We start from the raw sequence: 13,561 nt of genomic DNA on the forward strand, positions 1-13,561 counted from the left end.
ATCTATTTAATTCATTGATTATTTATTTATTTATTTATTTATTGCTCACTTCCATTCTGTTTCAATCTTTTGGTTCTATATGTTTTTTTTTTAATTCATTTTATGAAGAGAAAAAAAAAGGAAATTACTGCAGTATATGCATTTGAGCAAAGTGTGGGAGTGCATGGACAAACATTATATTTAAGTAAGCCAAAAAGGTTTACTGTAGCATCCAACTAGAACTGCATAGTAATCTTGCTGTTAGTACCTCGGTTTATGCAAAGGCACATACATTTATGCAAATTAAAAATGTATTTTTTGTTGTTTTCACTGTATAGTTATGAAAGGAGTAAGTAGTCATTAACCTTTATTTACAAAGTGGAATTATGTCTTCTCTTTCAATGTATCGACACTGCCTAGGAGCTGATAGTCAATTCGCCCATCCAAAACATGCAGTATATAATGAATTGTATCTAATTATATCTAACTTTGCAAATCTAGTGGTTTGAAGTCTGTTCATAAGTCATAGAAGTGGGTGGGTGGTTGTCACTTCATCTGGTACATTTTAAAATACATCTTCGGATGATGTGAATCTGGAAGAGCTTGTTTGTCTGTATCAGTTAAAACTGGAATTCAGAATGCAAGCTTACAGATGTTGCAAATTAGGCAAGATTAACCTGACTTTTAATTTCTGCTTTACATGATTGATATTCACTTGAAAATATCAAAATGAATCTCATTTTGACAGGGGCATTGCGTTACTACTTTTTGTAGTATAACTTAGCACCTACCGGTTTTGGAATCCGCACGGAGGGATTTTGAAAATAGTTCCCTAAGCACTGGCTATTTCTTACATCACTAACAGATTCTTCTTTGCACATCTGTTCATCTTGGAGGTACTTTTTTGTGTGCACTGTACAGTTTTTAAAGCTTCCACCTTCACCTGGAAGCAGGAATCCAGAGGTTAGGATATCAGCGTTATCTTCTTTAGACCTGCTTGAACATGAGGAACAGTGGGAATGGATTTTAAAGTGCTTGCTGTTCCAAGAGGATTTTTCTGAGGAATAAATTTGACTTTTTGTGCTTCCATCCATAATGAACACGGCAAACCAGTTTTCTGCTGGGAACATTTCGTAGATTCCGTGGTCTGCATTCAATAGATGCTCAAATTCCTTTTGGTAGAGTATCTAAGATATTGTGGAAGAAATGGTCAGTATGAGAGAGCTGATTTTCCTTAGCTGTCTGATTTTTACAAATAAGCCTGTGGGATTGCTAAGAGACTGCGCTGCTTGGAATGTTCCACAGATCAAGTACAAATGTCATCATCTTCTAGTGAGGGCATTTTGGCAATAATAAATGCTTTCTTCTGAGGCAAAGTGTGTGGAAGCATCTGAATCTCGTGTGGTCATGTATTTGTGTTTGGCTAAATTTTAATATGGTATGAATATGCCTTAGGATTTTTGTTTTTCCTAGCTTGTATACGTAAGAATGCATTTATAGTGTGTCTGTGTGCAGACTGGGCCTACTTACTGGTTATCTTTATATTCCCGTTGTGGTTCTTTTCTGTGTGCAGCTGTGGTGACCATGTGCTTAAGTTGTCTCAAACAAACAAAAAAATCCTACAGAACTTCTGAAATTCTCTGTGCTGGTGGGACATGGATTCCCTTGAGGTCATAGAAAATCATAAGCGGTCTCATTAAGCAGTGGTAGCAGTCACTGTGTTTTGCAGGACCGTTTTAGTAGGCACGTGTTTACAACATCAAGATCTTCATTGGCACCTTGGATTTGGGAGTTTCTTGTAGAACTATTAAAAATAAAAGGAATACAACTGTAAAAATACAGGTAATGAAATTGGATGTAAAGGGAACTATTTCTAAGGGGAGAAGAAAGTCTTTAAAAATTAACTTTGATAGCTTTTTAATTAGGTCACAGTATAGTAAATGAGGTGAGAAAAAAATAAGGATTTGATTTTTTTTTTTTTAATATCAGCATGATATAGGATTCATTTAATTAAAAAAAAAAAAAAAAAGACAGAAACAGAAGATACTCTAAATATTTCTAAAGGGAGCAACACTATTTTGGTTACGAAGTAAGCAAGGTAGAAAAAGGATCTGAAACAAAGCCTTAAAGAAATATGATTTCCTTAGAAATATTTGGAAGAATTTACTTAATTGCAACCAGAAGTTTGACCTGGAAGTGTAACGTTTTGACCTTTTAGCTGCCTGGTTTCCTAAATGTGTTGTTTTCTTCCCTCTAAACTGTGAGAAAATCTGTTTTACACATCTTTAACCCTTTCATTCTCTAAAAATGTTAGTGATGTCTCCAGACTATTACCAGCAATCTAACAAAACCAGTAACTTAAATTTCATTATCATATAAAGAAGAGAAAAAATTGCAAACGTTTTTGTGGGCTTATTTAGATTTGGAAGTCTTTTCTAAGGCTTTACATACATTTGTGCAGATAGAGATGGAAGGCCATTTCATGGGAAAAAAAAACCCAAAAAACTCATGCATACTTTCTTTAAGTAAGTCAGAGAAAGCAATTATCTGATTCTGTGTATTAGATTCCACTGAGCCATCACTAGTCGAGGTGCTAGCTATATTGCTTATTACACACTGAATATTTCCACTGATTGAAAATGTTCATGACATGACTGATAGCCCATAATCAAAACTACACCTGCTGAACTTTGCAGAGACTGGACTTTAATTTGTTAAAAATGTATGGAACTAAACTAAAATTTAGTAGTGCAGCAAATAAAGACTTTTACTTGAGAGGGGAAAAAAGATTGAATGCAATATTGAGTATGCATTGTAGACATGGTAACAGGATTTGATGAATTCAGTCAACCTCAGATGAGATAATCTCATGCAGAGCAAAGTACAGTTATCGCAGCAGAAACATTCCACCTTTAGGTGGTCAGTATATGTATGTGTAGAAAACAAAATGAAGTAGATGGCAAAGCTTGCTTTTGAGAAAAAAATAGAAGTCCTCTTCACAGTCTCTTGTATTTCCATAGCACTTGATAAGCTCACAGATTCCATCCTTTTTGATTTTGCTATTGAATATTGAGGAGTGGATGTGTTACTTAGCTTTTTTTCACTTAGTATCTAGTACACTGATGGCAGAGCCCACAAGAAATTCAGCTGTGTAATTCAAATGGTCCCTTATAATACTGTATTCTTGAATAAGCGTAATGGAGCAGCTTGCTGCATACACTTCTGAGATCAGGTGCCAGCTCTTTGCACCTCAGCCAGCACCTGTTTGACTGCTTGAGCCAAGTGGCACTGGTCAGATGATCACAATCTTTGGCTGTTCATGGGACCTATCAGAGCTTATGAGAGGAAAAAGATGGACACTTGTTTTGAGGTACATCATTTTAGCAGCTGACTTAATTATGGCCCATTTGCTAGCTGGCATTTTAAAAGAGAAAATACAGAAGACTTCATTGTCAAGGCCTTCCTTCTATTTGCTGCACTCCAAAATTTCTTCCTGTTCTGATTTGTTGGAAGCCTAAGAAAAGACTGTTGTGTGAAAGTAGCTGTGAACCCCAGTGACAACAGTGTGAAATGCATACTGGTTCCAGTCCACAGGCATCTCCTGGAACTTGCTTGCTTTCGAAGTGTCTCCTGGATGTTAGAGTAGAAGAAAAGAGAGATCATGGCCATCAACATCTGCTTCTTGGTTCCATGTTCACTGTTGCTATATATCAAGTTCACCTTTGGAGAAAGTACGTTTTCACATTTCATGCTGCCTTATAAAAGTTCTGCAGAATTTATCTGTTACTGGCTTTTCTTTCCCACTCATGCCTACACCTGTCTCCAGAGGCAGACTTTTTCACCAAACCCGTGGGTTTTGAACATGTGCATAAATGTATATTGTATCACATGGCTGTAAAACCTGTTCCTCATGTTTTTAGTGACCCTTGCCTAAAGACCTTGTTATTATCAGAAGATGAAAGTCTTTTCAGCTAGGAGGTTAAAATCGTTTCCTCTTGGGGAATATGGTTTTACAGAATTTACTTCCTATTACCAGAAGGAAAAAAAAATAGAGCCTGCAAATCTGCACATGATTTGGTTGCCTTTGAGAATCTTTTAGCACTGTAGTATTGGCACCTACAATGATGCTGTGATTATAAGATAAAAAGAGGAAGCAGTCATATTAGCTAAATTCTGAAAAGTTCATTTACACATTCTGGTTGAGTTTTTATTCTAGACTTGACTTTGTTTTGTAGAGATTCCTGCCATTTAAAATATGAATTCCTCCCTTTTAAGAATTTAATGACAAAAATTTTTGTGTAGTGCACAGATATCTTCAAGGAATGAAACAGGCTGAAAAGACATATATTTTCAAAGCTAGTTTGTGCTTTAAAGACCACTCTATGCATTCCCTCGTACCCTGGAAGTTGTATTTGTCGCCATCACAGTGCCTGTTTCATTTTAGCTAAATTCCTCCTTCTACAGCCTTACTTTAATCACTGCTAGGAATTCAGTGACACAAGTACGTGACATTGTGTGATTTGAATACAACTGTGTCTGGCTAAGTTTGGACAGATGCTCAGCATGAGCATCAGCGTAGTTGCACATGTGACATCAGGCAGTTTTTACCTGAGCTGCTGGTGCATGGTGATACAGCTACTTTGAAGAGACTTGCGATTTTCTGCAGCTGCTGATTTGTGTCATGTCACAGTGTTTACTGCAGGGTTTGTTTTTCAGCTGTCAATGCCTTTTGGCAGGTATTGACAGATGCCTTCCTCCTCCTAAGTTGTCAGGCCTGTTCCAGTGGTTAAGGGCCTCTTTGCACGTGGCTTGGTCGGGACTACAGTTTATGCATTAGAGACAAGGATTCATAAGTAGCTTTCAGTTTGTGTGTTGAAGCCTGTCAACAATAAATGATATGGTCATAAAGATCAACCAAAAGGTGAAATCAAATCTTGTCTCCTATTGTTTTCTAATAGGAAACAACAGTCTGTGGGAAAGGTGCGCTGATCTACGAATATATGGCTTTACTTTATCTGCTTGGATACATTAGCAGCTGATGCTGCTAATGCTGTAAGGGGAAAAAAACAGTAATCAGTTTTTGACTGTACTTGGCTTAAACTGGCTTTGAGGTACCCTGGAAAATACAGAAGTACATCACTGAATTTATTTGCAAATGTAAGAGTTTTCAAGAACAAACCTCACATATTTGTAATGTGAGTAAGCTGTTGGTGGAACTGTAAAGAACAGAGAGTCTTTTGGTTTTATGCATGTAAAATAGAACCTGCAGTGCTGTGTTAAATGCCTTTAGCTTGCGTCTCTTCCTGACTCTTTCTGGCATGTGCATGCATGCACACAAACAAACAAGTGCAGGTGAATATAGTCAATGCAGCACCCAGGCTTTTCTCTTGGGCTTACTGTATATAACTCTGGTGGCCAAAATGCTTTTTTCTTAACTATTAAGAAACAAAAATAAAAAATTAAGTGGTATTGATGTTTTTCATTACATAATTACTTGCAGATACTTATCACTTTCAATAATGAAAATTGAAGAAAATAATTTACAACTTAATTGAATTGAGGGAATAATGTTTAAAAAGGCTGCATGAGATCCTCAGCTGTGTAGGTTGGTCTGAACGCACTGTTTGGTGCATGAAAATCTGCACTAGGTGAAGATCTGTTACACTTCTTCTCACTACCTATGAAGTTTATAGGGTTTTTTGGGGGAGGATCTGAGGTTTGTGTTATGGAAATTCTGTACCCACTAGGAACCCTGCAAAAGGCTCAGGAAACCTGAGTAGCTTCTTGTGTTGTCCTTTCCCTCCCATTCTGCTGCCCCTAGTTTATCCTATGCTCAGACTCTAACTTACATGCAACACTTCCCATTTGCTTTTGAATCTTGTCTAAATTAGAGCTCATGACCTGGAACAGATAATGTGAATACGTGCATTTGTTCTGGGGGAGGAAATCTGCGCAATCACCAGTAGGTTTAGAATAAAATACTTTTTTTTTTTTTTTTTTTTTTTCCTTTTGAAGTTTACGAATGATCAGGAATTTGGATTGGGTGATGAATAATTTTAAGTGGAGAAGTATGACCGCTAAAAAGGACTGTAATAATATGTCTGTAGAGCACTTTGAAGATGAAAAACTTTATGTACTGTAAACACTATTACTAGTGTAGCTTAATCTGGAATAATTAGCATGAGCAAAACGTAATTTTATTTAATGTAAAATACAGTAGTTCAGTAATTCAGATGCACCTGTGTATTTATTTTCACATTGTAACCAAGGAAATTCATCCTCTTTTCTGACATATGTTAGAAGGCTTTGAGATTTTGCTTTACGTAGAGACTGTGCTAGTCCAGGATAACCTGCCAGAAATGTGAAATCCCTCAGCTAGGAGGTAAAAAGAGATGTGGGTTTGGTTGTTTTGGTTTTTGTTGGTTTTGTTTTTTTTTTCATTTGCTTGTGTTTAAAGACGGTACTGAAGTGTTGTGCAACGTGTCAAATATGGAAGTGTTCAGGGGGCAAGGCAGCCTCCTTGAACTTGTGCTGTGGCTTTGGAGAAGACCTGAGTGAGTTTTGTTACAGAGCTGTGCAGGTGCCAGATTTTGCTGGGAAGCGAACACCTGCCAGGCTGCTCCAGATAACTCAGCAGCTCGGAGGCATTTTCCCAGGCTCCCAGCTGAATGGTCGCTAATAGCCGTGGGAGAGGGCTTCCCACTGCTCTGCACTGCACCACAGCCGCCTCTTGGCAGCCTCCTGGAAGCTCAAGGCAGCTTGGCTGCAGCTCCTTTGGAAAGGAAAGCAAGTGTTGCTGGATAGTTTTACAGTACAGAGTCAGTGTCTGATACTTCCTCTCAGTGTCTTGGGACCATGAAATATAACAAGCAGGGCAAATTACCATTCCCTTAAAAGGCAGCACTCACTGGGGCATGTTACAGCTGAAAGTGAACTGTGGCTTTCCTAGAATTACTTCTATTCAGTCACATTTGGGGTTCCTTTTTTTAAAATTATTTTTATTTTTTACTTTTTGGTTGGTTGTTTCTTGTTGCTGGGATCTGATCTTTTGGATTTAGAAGAAAAACAAACCTCCAAGCTACTTTTTTTCTTTCCTACCTCTGTTGATATTCTACAGACGGAGCTATATCTACGTTCTATGATGAAGAGGAAATAAAAGATTGGTCCGAGTAGGTTTGCTGATCCCCAGATGTGTGAAATTTCTCTGTTACTGACTGCAAAACAGTCTTTGTAGCTTAGGGTAAAGCTTGAAAGGAATGCTTAAAAAGTTAATGCTGGATTATTTTGTCCTTCCTTCCAGATAACTTGATGAGCAGCTTCTGGTCCTCTCTGTGTATACACTGGCCTTCTTTCCTGGAGCATATTTTACAGCTTGCCCTGGAGCCATGTTAGCATATGCTGGTGTATAAAGAGTACTGATAGTGGACAAGTCTGAATTTGAGAGCAGATGCAGACTCATGCTGAGTAAGCGTGTAGAAAGTTTAAAAACTTGCAAGATGCATGAGATTGTCAGGCAAGATGTCCTTTTGGCTCTTAGTTTTTAGCTTAATATTTCATGAACCAAAAATGGTTAATTGGATAATATATTTCTCTTGAAGGAAGCAGAAAGAGGTTATTGCAGTTTTTATAGCTCTGCAGTAATCCAGACTGTTTTCATACTGGAAAATTTGTGAACTGTAGTTGACTTTATGGGCAAGATTAGATGTCACATACGAGAGGATTTTAAAATATTTGTTAAACATAGCTGTACGGTAGATTCAAAATAAAGGTATTTTGAATGCAGCGCATCTGAAGTTTTTGTCACCTTTACCAATAAGTACAGCAAATAATTATCTTTACTGGCTTTTTCAATGAAGTCAAATATAAATGGTCATGGGAAGTCATAGAAACTAAAATTCTTTTCTAGTGTTAGTCCCTCTGGGCAGAGATTATTACCTCAGTTGCCAGTTTCCTATCAAGGCTCTACAATACACAAGCAATCAGGCTTGAGGTGACACTGCAAAAATCATGTAGAGCTGTCTGCATCTCTTATTTATATGTTTTACTGGGTTGGAGGTATGCGTTCTCCAGAGAACAGTAACTGAAGAATCAAGGGCCTTGGAGAGTAATTTCATATTTTGTTCACACCATTTGTCAATCAAATCTGATTAAATACTTCTCAGAGAATACCAGAACAGCATGAGAAATAATCAGATGTGCATGTCACCTGATTCTTAAAAGAATGTCAGGAATGCTGTACCATGCTTTTCTCTGTGAAAAGCAGAAGATTCATACATTTTCATTTCTGTTCCTTCCCAAGAAAAATACCTTAGGAGTGTCCCTGACACACAGAGGTGATAAGGCTCTCATTCTCTTTTAGGAAATTCATTGTGAAGTTGTGCTTTTATGCATGCAACTTTTTTGGCATTACAGAGATCACAGTGGAAATGCTATCGTCATGCTAATAACTTACTAATATGAAAGGCAAATTCCTTGCTTTGGCTAGCCCTACCGACAGTGTTAAAGAGCTGTGGATGCCAAACTGGAAATAGCTAAAAGTAATTTTCTTTAATTGAGTTCATAAATATACAGTTAATAAAGATGATGGATTACATCCAAATTTTTCTGTAGCACTCATCATTTTCAAGAGATGGTTTAACTTGTCACATCTTGACTTGATCTTTAAAGAGAAGTCAGAATTTAGGTATCTTCCCGAGGGGAAGGAAAAAAGATGGCTGATAAATTTCAAGGGTTTGATTGTGATGAATAACTGGAGTTCTTAACAGGACATGATGTTGAGCAGTTCATGGAGAGCTCATGGAGTTCTCTCTTCATGGAGAGCTCAGGAGGTCTGAAGCACAGGCAGGAGAGTTGTAGAGTCTGTAGGAAAGGACGTGCATTTTTCCTGGTTATGTTTAGGAATAAGGCGTGCCTTGGCACTTGCTCAGAAGAGATTAGGATGGGAGCATACGGGCTTTCCTGACTTCCTTTTAAACAGTTGGAGGGAAGAACAACAGTAGCACTTGACTTTTGAACTCTTCTATGATAACTGCACCAAGGGTAGCTGACTGTCTACAAACACACCAACAAAATAAGCATCACAAAACTCACCAGAGCTAGAGGAAATATCATTAGCTGTCTTGCAAATTCTTGCAAAATTTTACTGAGGTGTGTAGAATCACTATAGAGGAAGGAATTGCAAATTCTAACTTTCAATTTCAAGGGGAGTTTCATTGCTAAGTACTTTCATAAATTCAGTCACAACTCATTTACTCAGTGTCATTTGTGAATTAAAGTAGAACAAAAATAAAATCTGATTTTCTTAGCTGTTGTCTAATTATCTCTTTGCTGCAATACAATCCTGTCTGTAGTTTTCTCGTGCTCCTGATGCACAAGGACTTTTATTATTCTCAGAATCAGAAACTGAGGATGTGTGTATGCTACAGGTATCTGCTGTGGCAGCCGGACTAACTGTGTTTACTTGTAGATATGGAGGAGTCTCGGTGTATGCATTCCTTACTTAATTCAATGTAATTAAATAATTAGGCCTTTTGTGTGTGGTTTTCTTTTTTTTTATTAAACAACCTTTTTCTATCAGCTTTTGTATATGTCATCTTTCTCTGGAAAGCAGTGGAATGAAGTTAAGTAAATGAAATCAGTAGTTTTCTGGTAGAATACATATGAAAACCATGTAGTACCCAGGACTGCAGCCCTTTGGACTAGTGACTCAACACTAGACTACGAAGTGGGTGACATCTGTGATTAATTAATTGACTTAAATTTATTTCTGTGGTTGTAATCAGAACTTGAAGGTTAGTAAAATGCTTGGATTTTTTCATTCCAAACGCTACTTTTTTGAAGACTTCAATATGAATGGTTTCTTTTTTTTTTTTTCCTCTACAGTTATATTTTCTCTCAGCCAATCCTATCTTTGTAGACACACTGTACTTGGAGACCACAATGCTCAAGATACATTTACACTTATTATCTTTTTGTTTTATGTTGCAGCCAACAATTTTCACATTACTGCCTACTTTATGAAGAGATGGGTTAATCTCCGTTGTGCTCTAGGGAAACATTATCGTGGTAAGGAATCGGTTTCAAATAGTGTTACTTAGAATTATGCATTTCTGTGAGTAAAAATAAAAGGGAACTGATAGTTGTTAGCTACTTAAGATTCGTTTTAAAGCTAGAATTTGTTTACTCTAGAATATGTTGTCTAAAAAAAATGAGAAATATTTCTTAAGGTGTGATTATTATTCTTTTTAAACTTAATTTTAAATTTTTGTAGATCTTGCCTTGGGTTTATCAGCTAAGTCACACCAAATTCTGTATGAATGATGAGACTCAGCATTTTACTGAGTCTCTACAGGGTGAATCAACGAGAGGTTGCAGTATGAATCACTTCATTATTGCTTGAGTGTCTTGTGACATCAACTGTATAGTACAAGTGTATGCAAGAAAAAGCTTTAATTCAACTCAGTGCTATAAAATCTTTATAAAGGTGATATAATTGGACTAGGTTCTTTTTTCGTGTTTTCTCAAGCCAAGATGCTCAGTAAGGAAGTGATATCAATCCTGTCCTGCCAACAGCAATAAAGAGAAACTGTAATGATCACTGCCCGTTGTGCTTAGCTTTTCATATTTTTCTTTACATGTAAAACAAATCCAGCCCCTTAAAACATTGACTATTTGAATGGATATTTTAAAGATTTTTTTTTTTTTTTCAAATTGAAATTCATTATATTCATGAGTGTTTAAATTTTTCTTCAAATACCAACCTTTTTTTATTCTAACTCTATATTGGTGGAAGAGACTGGAATGTTGATTTTAAATGTTTCATTGAACTTCTGCCTGCCTCCTGGAAGAACTGTATCTGCAGTACTGTCTCAACATTATTTTCTCTGTATTAAATCCAGACCTTTTTCAAGGTCAATGAATACCTACTGTCATTTTGTTAGCCAGAAAGTGCGATTGCTATAAAGTATAACAATAAAAATTACTAACTGGAATAAACTTGCTGTACCAGCGCTGCCAAAAAGCAAGGCTTTGATTCTGCAGTCAACATTTTCCTTCTACATGAATTCCTATCAAGACAGGAGCATCATTTTGCTGAGTTTCACTACTAATAAATAGCAGAACACATATCCTCAAAAAATATTAAATCCTGATGTTTCTTTTCTGTGAGAATACACCTAGTATTCAGCAAACAGACAAGGAGCCTAACAGAAAAAGAATCCTGCATACTGCGATTGGTTTCTCAGTATCTAAAGTGAACTTACCTAAGAGATGATTCTTGGAGCCCCACATAACAAATTTAGCCTCTGTGAAAGTTGCCCTGCTTTTCTTTGCAGCCCTTTGGAAGTAACCTGTAGACTGCTCACAGTTTGAAAGCCATTGTACAAAGCCTTTGGGGGTGGCATTCAGCTCTTAAGAGTACAGCCTGAAAAACAATAGTCTGGTGATAAGGCACAGGAGCAGCATGAATATTTCCTTGCAAACAGTTTTGCTAACAGTTGCTACTTCTGAAAGGCTCATCATATTCATTACCCAGTTATAGTAGCTTAACTAGCTGTTGTGCCAATAAAGATATGTCTGAATTCTCTCTATAATTTTTCAAACGGTGACAAGTAGAAGGTAATCTGTTTTAACATCCCTATCTTTCATAGTGATGACTTGAGCAAAGTCACTGCTGGTGAGGCCTTGGAGGGTTTTGTCAGGTACTAGTGGTGGTGATAAAGAAGCACGACCTTCTAGAGAGCCATTTGCACATATGGAGGATCTGTGCTGACAAGTTGTTTACATTCAGCCAGTATCCTATTTATTATGTAAAACCCTTCAATTTTCTGTCCTCTTTAAACAGAGATTTAGTTGTGTTCGCAACAAACTATGTAAACTTGAGTAAAATACATGATTCAGTAACAGTTTACTGATTTATTTATTTACTTTAAGTTACTGCAGTCAGAGTTGGAAACACTTGTCCATAGGCCGAATTATTATATCAAGTCCTGTTGGAATATGTTGTGCTATATTGTGCTGTGTTACAGACATGATTCACAACTTTTGTATGAAAAGACTAATCATCAGAATAGCACAGAATAAGTGGTTAAGTGTCATTTCTGTAGGTTCTGTCTGGTATATTTGTCCAGAGGTATGTGTGGGCTTATTTGCCGCTGTGAATGTCTTCTTGGGAACTAAACTTACTCTGATATGCCAATTTATTTTTTTTTAATGATTTTAAAACAAAAATGAACTGCATGCATGTTTTCAGTATGTGTTTTTTTAATGTGTCTTCCTTTCAATTATTTCTGCATAGAGCTACGTATGTTTCCAGACAAATTTGTTGTTTGTATCAGTAAACTTGAATTTAATCCAAGCGCTTGGACATGTGAAAGCGGTGCACTGGTATGTACAAAGCTGTACTGTAATGGTACTGGTTTGTTTTATAGTGGTAAGATGAATGTATATATATAGCTGTAATTATCTGTGTATTTGTGAACGTCATCTTGTGATCAAAATGTCACATTAACAGTTGTACAAAACATTCAGGAACAGATCCGTAAGTGATTGTTTGAAGCAGACAAGAATTTTTGGAATTTTTGGAAGCTCAGCATTTTCAGAGGAACAGAAGGCTTAGAATTTTGTCATTTATCCTTGAAACACTTTATTTTCCTTGAGGATAATGGAGCAGATTCTAATGTCAGTGGCTTTTTTGTATGTTTTCTTAGCACTTGTTCTGCAAGACAACTCAAATGAGTCAGTGCTAGGCCCTGTTGGGGGAAAAAAGGTCCCCAAGCATTTATGGGCAGTGGTGTATAGTTAAATACCATAAACAATTCTGCTTAAATATTTCATCTTGAGGGCTTTATAAGGGTCAAAGGCTCATGAATTTCATGCTGCAGTTAACTGCCAGTTGTCTCAGGAGTGTTCACAGTGGCCCAGGTGGCCTGCGGTACAGCACACGGTCTGCTCTGTGCTTGCAGTAAGAGTCAGCATTACGTGCTGATCTCTATGAATGTGACAGTCGTTTGTCTTGGATATATTAAAATATATTCAACATCTTATAAAAAAATCTAAACATTGTACTTAGTACTTTCTTATATCAAGCAGGTTTGTATTTACTGTACCTAATGCAGTTTTTATTATCTTGATTCTTCAACTGTGTAAATATCCTTAAATGTCAAAGCAGTAAGGAAATCCTTTTCTGTGGAAGACATAAGTCTAACTACTTTACAAGTATTTTGCTATTTTGAAAATTATTATTTTCTCAGTATTGCCTTGAAAAACTATTTAGATGCTTTTTATAGAAAATCCTGCCTTTGCATTTTGACTGAGAAATAGTTATTTCTTGTTTAAGAATCTCTTGTGCAATATCCAGTTTCAGCCTTTGTTATTTGTATTTAGCTTTAATGATAAATTTTCTTCTTAGTTTCTTTCTGTGAGTCTGTGTAGTAAGAAGGCAAATGAAAAATAGAATTATATGGTCTTTAGTTTGACTATTTAGAAATTTGATCTGATATATGGAAAGTCCTAGTCATTTTAAAAGGGTCTTTAAAGGTTTGTGTTTAAAAACCAAACAAAAACAGCAGCAAAAAAATCCCAC

The 13,561-nt window shown here is 36.6% G+C and overlaps 1 protein-coding gene across 7 annotated transcripts in view; it reads left to right on the forward strand.

The window, feature by feature from the left end:
• The window catches only part of SLX4IP (SLX4 interacting protein), an 80,231-nt gene that overhangs the window by 45,069 nt on the left and 21,601 nt on the right, over positions 1-13,561 (forward strand). For all 7 annotated transcript variants that reach the window (XR_008210242.1, XM_052700160.1, XM_052698107.1 and 4 more), the window contains 2 exons: positions 9,967-10,044; positions 12,275-12,363. Coding sequence is in view for 6 of the 7 variants with exons in the window: in XM_052700160.1 (XP_052556120.1) it covers positions 9,967-10,044; positions 12,275-12,363 (167 nt within the window). In the remaining variant the exon portion in view is untranslated. The remainder of the gene's footprint in view (positions 1-9,966; positions 10,045-12,274; positions 12,364-13,561) is intronic.

This window comes from Tympanuchus pallidicinctus, unplaced genomic scaffold (assembly GCF_026119805.1).
Source record: "Tympanuchus pallidicinctus isolate F22 unplaced genomic scaffold, pur_lepc_1.0 scaffold1, whole genome shotgun sequence".
Lineage (NCBI taxonomy): Eukaryota > Metazoa > Chordata > Aves > Galliformes > Phasianidae > Tympanuchus > Tympanuchus pallidicinctus.